Source organism: Vigna unguiculata, chromosome 2, assembly GCF_004118075.2.
Source record: "Vigna unguiculata cultivar IT97K-499-35 chromosome 2, ASM411807v1, whole genome shotgun sequence".
In the NCBI taxonomy this organism is placed as follows: Eukaryota; Viridiplantae; Streptophyta; class Magnoliopsida; order Fabales; family Fabaceae; genus Vigna; species Vigna unguiculata.
Window position 1 is genome coordinate 11,951,308 of NC_040280.1, and position 7,707 is coordinate 11,959,014.

A 7,707-nucleotide genomic window follows, 5' to 3' on the forward strand; every position below is an offset into this window, starting at 1 on the left:
ATCATTTTACTAGCTCATTAAAATTTACTAAACCAAGTTCATTTTTATAAGTACTACTAAATAAATTTATGAACTGCGTCTAGTCTTCCACTACAAATTGCAAATTGAATATGCATATTTTATTTTGATAACCCTGAACATTTAATTTTTCAGCAACCCCTTAACCTTTTGAAGTTAAACCCTAAAAAATGCAAATTAAATCCGTATAAACAAAACAACCAAGTAAAGCAAGTGCTTCATTTTATTACACAATTGAAACGTTCAAATGGAAATAGAACTAACAAACGCCGGAACACCACAATTAACAGAAACAAACAGCAGGAGACAATAATATGAAAATACCAGAAACTAATAACGTGTCTGGAAAACCAGACTTATTACAAAGACAAAGGTTCATAACCACACTTAAACTACTCTTCTTCAACTTCATCTTTCCAGCACTTCAGAGTTGATCTAGGTGAAACACAGTCACCAATCTTCACGAATCTTTGGAAGACAACAAAACCACCCATTCCAAGCCCTTCGTGGCTCCACTCTTCACGATAGTATCCCTTCACATCCACAAAAAACATATTTTCCAAGGGCTTGCTTGCACCATCCACGTGAATAGCTAGAGAAAATTCGTTTGGAAGGAAACATGACAATACCCTGCCAACCAACTCGTTCAGGTTCACAACTTTAAAGTCGTAGCCCACGGTCTCAAAGCTTGCATAACTGAATCCATCTTCTGGAGTAATATGAATGGTAGAAACAGCACCCCCTTCAACAGAATTCATTGAATAACCACATGGCTCAAAGTCGAAATCGCATATCTCAGAATTCGGGAGAATCTTTCTAATGCCAGAATTAACAGTCATCATGGCAGCTGAAGCAGATTGTTCTTTGTAGAAAATTTGTGCTTTCTCTCTATCCAGGCCCGTCATACACATCTCTAGAGAATAAATATCGTTGTTATCAGATGACATTAGAGAATCAGTATATGCAGAGAAGATATGCCATTTCTGCTTTTTGTCTGGACTACCCATGATATAAGCCATGCTGCCTAATCCAAGTTTCCCAAAGTAGTCATTAAGGATAGCTACTTCCTCAGTAAAGCAGCGATGGGGATATGGCTGAGCACCAGGAAAAATGAAACTTCCTCTGGTATAGGTTACAGATCTAACTTTAAGAGAAAGCATACCAGCGAACTTCAGTATGGGCGGGATTGCAAGAAGTAACTTTGTAGTCCCACAGGTTTTGATGATGATCTTGTACGCATAAACAAAGAGACTGGACTCCGACAGTACATAGGAGTCAACATCATCATTTGAGAGCGAAGAGACTATGGTGCAAGCAGCTGGTGTTAGGATCTCATCCAACTGGGATTTCGTAAGAACTCTTAAACCCCTTCCTTCAGGGTCAGCAAACATTCCTGGTTGGGAAAAGCATATTTCCAACCTCTTTTCATAACCTTCAAAACCTATTGCAGAAACTGCCATGGTCGTCTTTCAGGAGAGGAACGAACGCAATAGGAAACGGCACAGAGTATCTCAAAGAGAGCAATTGGAAAGATGGAGTTTGAAGGAGAGTAGTGAAAACCTAATCGAAAACAAAACAAAAAAAAAACTAATAAAACACTGCTTGCATGCAATGAACTATCAATCCAGGGAGGTATCAGGATGGCTTGCGAGCGCACTGCAAAACAATAAACAAAAACATCTATTAGCTCGTATCAACAAATTTTCAACTACGGTAATATAAGAGAATCCATCTAACAGCAAAATAATAACAATGAATAATAAAAAATGAAAACTCACGTTGGAGTAAGCAGCAGATCTGAATTTCTTGATGCCACCGTTTGGTCGAATGTCTTCAATGCTGTAGCCGAGGGGAGCTTCGTAGAACAATGATTTACTACTACTACTACTACTAGACTTCTTTTTCCCACCTTTAGACTCCATTAGTTCATTCAGCCCTGAATCACACAATCAACATACATAAGCATTTGCCCAAACCCGCAACTGAATCCAAGAAAGATAATATCGCAGCAAACAATATACACGTTATTCATGCAAGTTTGTGCAAGTATGGGAAATTATTTTAAATCGAACAAATCGTGCAAAGTTAATTTTTGGATCTACAAAAATAATAAAAAGAAAAGCTTTCCGAGTAAAATTCAAGCAGGAGCAAATATGTACTTAATGAAAACAAATGCATTTTTCAATTCATAATTCTATAATTTTACTTGACTACTTCATTAAGAACAAGTGTTCTGTGAAAAAAGTTTCAACTTTAAAAAGCAAAGGAGATCACACCCTTAAACAATTCTAAAACATAGAAAATGATCGAGATCGGTCAAAGATTTAATGCAACAGAAACGCCACAAAAAAGAAGAAATTGATCAAGAAAACCGAAAACGAAAATATGAAAAGCATGAAAAAGGCAATTGGTAATCATTTAAAAGTATATCAAATAAACACTTTTCAGAGAACGAAAAAGAGAAGCAAATAATATCAAAATCATTAGAACAATATTAAACATAAAGCACACAGAAAAGCAAAACAAGATCAAAATCATATAAATGAAATACTAGAAATAAAACATGCAAATCAAACAAGAGAACGAAATCAGGGTACCAGATCTAGAAACCTCACTGCAATAGTTACATAAAAAAAAAAAACTACATAAAAGGAAAAACTAATACCTGATTAGATTGATCGTTTAAGATGCCGCAACGAATTACGCTGTAAAGACCTTAAATCATCCAATAGCCAAAAGGCAGACAATCTGAAATTTCAAGAAACAAACAAAATCCATGAATTGAAATGTAAACGAATCGAGCGATGCAGGGGATGGAAAAAGTAAAAGGAGAAGAACAACGCTTACATATTAGGAGCAGAAGAGGAATCACTTTACCAAGTAAAACCCTAAAAATCAAGACGAGTGAACAATGAAGAGAGAAGAAGGAAGAGGCGCCGAGCAGAACGTAATGAGAAAGAGTTGCGTGTGGATTGAAGGAGGGGCTGAAGGTGAATTTATAGCGTAGAGGTGTATGTGAGGGAGGGTTTGTTGAGCGATTTTTAGGGCCGCCCGTGACTGTTTTGAGAAAATCGAAAAGACGGTCTTGCCCTTGCCTAGTTTCCAGGACGTTTCATCATTATTCTGGTAATTGGCTGCCGTTTTACTATAATATCGCTTGCTGGGGATTCTATCTTCTCCTACAGTTTTTCTTTTTTACGAGTATTGGCTTAAATATAAATTTTTTTTTATTTAATTTTGTTCTTATTTTCGTGTTTTTTAATTAAATATTTATTTTTGTCAATTAGTTAATTAGATTATTTTTACTAACGATTTTTAAATAGTTAATATTTTCTAACCTTACATATTACGTGTTTATTTTTTGATTTTTTTAATTTTTTTTTAATTTTAAAAGATTTTAAAATTTTTTTAATTTTAAAAAATTTGTCTATGTGTCAAGTCATAAATTTTCCACTTGTCAATCCTAGTGCCATCAGTTTATTGTGTATTTTTTTTTTTTCAATTTAGTTCTTATATTCATTATTTTTGTTTAATTTGTTCTCAATTTTTGTTAAAATAAATCAATTTTGTCTCTTTTAAATTGACATCAAATTTAATACCTTTTATACAAATTATATTAATATTTTTTTCTAAAATTGATATTTTTATTAATTATTTTTTTTATTTCAATTATTAAATTTAATTATAAATTGAATAAAATTCTTATATTTAATTGCTAAATAGAATATAATTATTTAAAATATTATAAGAATATAATTATTAAATGTTTTTTTCTAGTATTAAAAATTTTTAAAAATCAAAAACAACTAGGAGCTGACATATGACATGTACGGTTCAAAAACATTAACTATTTAAACACAGTTCAAAATGTTTTCTTACGTATTCTTGATAAACCAGTGTTTATATATAGGTGTAGGAAGATTGTAACGTCCCAATTAAATAGATAAAAATCAATTTAAATAAACGCCACATATATTAAATATCCAGAGAGTGCGGAAAGACGGGATATGACGTACACAGTACCCCAACATATCCATAACAAAAGGAAGAGGCTCCACAGGCCTAAATGGGATGCAAAAACTCGCCAAGAGCGAGAGAAACTACTACTACTACTAAACTCCAACGCTGAGAACCCTATAATGAGCCTGATAGTCGCCCAAGATATCATCAAACCGCAACATCTCTCTTATTACCACTGCCAGAGGTTCTCACATCTGCTCACATCAACAAGGTTGATGATCATCGCAAAGGAAGAAACCACACGCAAGCATACAAACAACTAAAGGGTAAGCTAGTGAAAAAGTTATCATATCATACACTCAATCATACAATTTCATATTCGGACATAAATGGCAGACATCCATATGTGAGGCACCAAAACCATATAAGACACCAAAACTTGACTATCCAAATACGCTCAATGAGGCACCACCACGAGACAGTGGAATTACATCCTAGCAGTGAGGCGTCACCGCGAGGCCTTCGCGGAATTATACCCTTACAAGAGGCACCACCACGTGGCCTTCGTGGAATTACGTCCTGGCCTTGAGGTACCACCACGTTACCCTCGTGGAATTACGTCCTGGTCTCGAGGCACCACCGTGAACCCTCACCTCAAGGTTCATGGAATTAGGTCCTATCGTTGAGGCACCACCGGGGACTCCCCTTAGAAGGGTCCACAGAATTACGTCCATAAGATAAGGCACCACCACGAGCCCCGCTACAAGGGTCATGGAATTATGTCCTACATAAACCTTACTCATACATTATCAATCAATCATGAAGTTCCTACGCATACCATTAACATGTCATTTAGTATGAATGATCAACCATCAAATATATCTCATGCCAAGCTCATTTCCAATTCATTTATTCTCCCTCATACATACATAGTACATGCATATCCACCCCCTTTGTACATAATAAGTCAATGAACCAACTAATCAAACAACCATCAACATTCATGAAACAAAGCATAGAAAAAACCCAAAAGAGGTCTCGCTCAAGATGGAGTCCTCGCTCAGGCGAGAAGAGTGCTCTCGCTCAAGCAGCAAACTCTCGCTTAGGCGAGACTGCAATAGTGGCTCCTGGAGAATTTCGCGAGCTTTCACTTAGGCGAGGCTGTCTCGCCTGAGCGAGACCGTTCTTCGCTCAAAACACAGCCCCTCGCCTGGGCGAGCACTCGAGCAGAAAAATTGGGCGAGTTCTTGTTATTCTCGCCTGGGCGAGATGAGCTCGCCTGGGCGAGTATATCAGTACTCACCACTGAACCACGCGTATTCAAACAGGGACTCGCTCACAACGACACCCAAAGCATTTTCGTACCATCAGAAACCACATACTATCACCAAAATACGAAACAGGACCAAAGCACACCAACAATGAATCAAAAGCATGAAGTCTAGCTTCCCTTACCTTGAATGGGATCACTAAAGTTCACTGAGAAGGGGAAGGTACGGCGACCCAAACCAGCGCAGTAAAACTGGAAAACAGATGTATTACTAAGCCTACTATTTTAGATTCAACCTAATAGAGACCAAGGCATAGGAATGGAAAGAGAAGGGTAAAGTCTAAGTTCAACTTACCCGAATGAGACCTTAGAGTGAAACAATGGTTGCTCGGAGAATGCCCTAGCAGAGCTCTACGTTCAGCTGCAAGGTGGGTAGGGGAACAATCTTCTCTGAAAATTAGCAGAATGAGGCGTTAGGGTTAGGTTTAGGTGTTTTGGGCACTTCTTGGGCTGGCCTTAGGCCCAACAGATTGGGGCAGTCCCTTAGTTATTAGGGCAGAGAAATAAATGGGCTTCACAAAGATTTGTTTGGGAAGTAAGAAGTTCCCTTGACATCTCTTCATTTGTAAAGAATTGTCGATGTGAAAACACAGAGACAAAAGATTGATCTTTGAATAGGAAAACGAGTGGATCCACGAGGTCCCAAATGAATTGGCTTATTCGAAAAGTTAGTCAAAATGACCAAATTGACAAAAATTTGACGAAAATGATGACCAAATTGAACACAAAACGAAAATGACATGTGGAATGTACTGTTCAAAAACGTTAACTATTTAAACATCGTTAGTCAAAAGGACCAAATTGACCAAAATTTGATGAAAATGAGAATCAAATTGATTAAAAGCAACAAAAATAAGGACCAAATGTATATTTAAGCTTATTTTATTTTAGGGTTAAATATGTTTTTGGTCCCTCAAGTTTCAGTGAAATTTGAAATTGGTCCATCTTCGAAACTTTTAACCAATTTAATCCTTCATCTTTAGAAATGTATGTATTTAGTCCTTTTAACTAGATTTTGTTAAGTTTATCTAACGTTTTAAGCATATTTCATGATAGTATTTGAATTGTTTACATTGTTTGACCCATTTTCGTTTAAATGCTAACTCAATGTTTAATTCTGGGTATTTAATTGAATTTGTGTGTTTAAATATTGATTTAATTGGGATTTCCTATAATTGAGTTTATTGAGCATGAGATACAAAAACATGTTAAAAATAGTTTTTTAGTTGCATAAATGTTCTTTGGATATTTTGAGGTGTGTTAGTGCAGCTGCAACTAAGTTGAGCTCATGGAGGTGTGGAAATAAATTGTTTAAAGCTTCATGACACCTTAAAGATAAATCCAAGAATAAGAAATTATCAAAAGCACAAAAATCCAAGCCAAGCATTGCATGAAGACGACAAGAAAAGCTTGAAAGAGTGAAGAAGTTTGGGTAAGCCAAGAAGAGAGCAACAAAAAAATTGGACGTTTTCTTTATCTTTATGATAGAAGATAATTTGGGAAATATATATCTTTAGATATTTTATTTGATATTTTAAAATAATTATCTTAATTAATTATATCATAAAATATTAAAAGATATTAACTACCAAATCTTTTTAAATATGACAAGATCTTCTTGAATCTTTTTAGATCCACAACAAACAAATATATCTGGAAGATATTGAATTATTTAGGAGATAATTTGAGGAGATTGCAAAGGGTTGATTTGGAAAATTAATACAAATATTAATTGGTGATAATTTATCATATATCTTTAAGTAATTAATTAATTTAATTATATTAGATATTGATATTATCAACCAACTATATTTGTCAAATAGTCTATATCTCTCCAAATATTTTTAAATATATATCTTTATCTTTATTTTAAAATATATTTGAGAGATTTTAGCAACAGAAAAACCCAGTCCAATTCCTAAATAAAGAGACCAAGGGAGAAGCAGAAAACAAGCTCCGCACTTCGGAATTTAGGAACCCTTAGGGGGCCTAATTTTTTTCTCTATCCTTTCTTCTATTTTTATTTTATTTTGTGTTTCATGTAGTGCTAAACTTCTTGGGTTGATTCCATTGTAATTTCATTATGGATTCTAAGGTTAGAATGAAATAATTTCTTTGTTCTTTTTATTATTGTTGAGGTTTTAATTCATCTATGTCATTTATGTTTGAATCACGTAAAAAGTAATGATTTTAAATCTATATGCATGTTGATCATATGAGTTCAAGGGTTTTTAAATTGAATTGAGACTTTACTTTGATTTTATTTAGAAACTTTCATGTGATTAAATGAGTTCTTACCAATAATTGAGACTTTACTTTGGTTAAAGGTATATACTCTAACAAAAATTAATTGAGACTTTACTTTGATTAATTAAGCTTTTTAATTTGGTGAGGAGATA

At 34.6% G+C, this 7,707-nt stretch overlaps 1 protein-coding gene across 1 annotated transcript; it reads right to left on the bottom strand.

Moving 5' to 3' along the window:
- Positions 1–223: 223 nt before the first annotated feature.
- On the bottom strand, positions 224–3,123 carry LOC114170837 (S-adenosylmethionine decarboxylase proenzyme). Its single transcript, XM_028056311.1, has 4 exons — positions 2,866–3,123; positions 2,684–2,766; positions 1,797–1,954; positions 224–1,674 (listed from the first exon to the last, which is right to left on the bottom strand). The coding sequence occupies exon 4, from the start codon at positions 1,476–1,478 to the stop codon at positions 411–413; it is 1,068 nt and encodes a 355-aa protein (XP_027912112.1). The 5' UTR covers positions 1,479–1,674; positions 1,797–1,954; positions 2,684–2,766; positions 2,866–3,123; the 3' UTR covers positions 224–410.
- Positions 3,124–7,707: the final 4,584 nt, after the last annotated feature.

Coding starts and splice junctions, on each gene's coding strand:
- LOC114170837 (XM_028056311.1), bottom strand. CDS start 1,478: ATGGCAGTTTCTGCAATAGGTTTTGAAGGTTATGAAAAGAGGTTGGAA.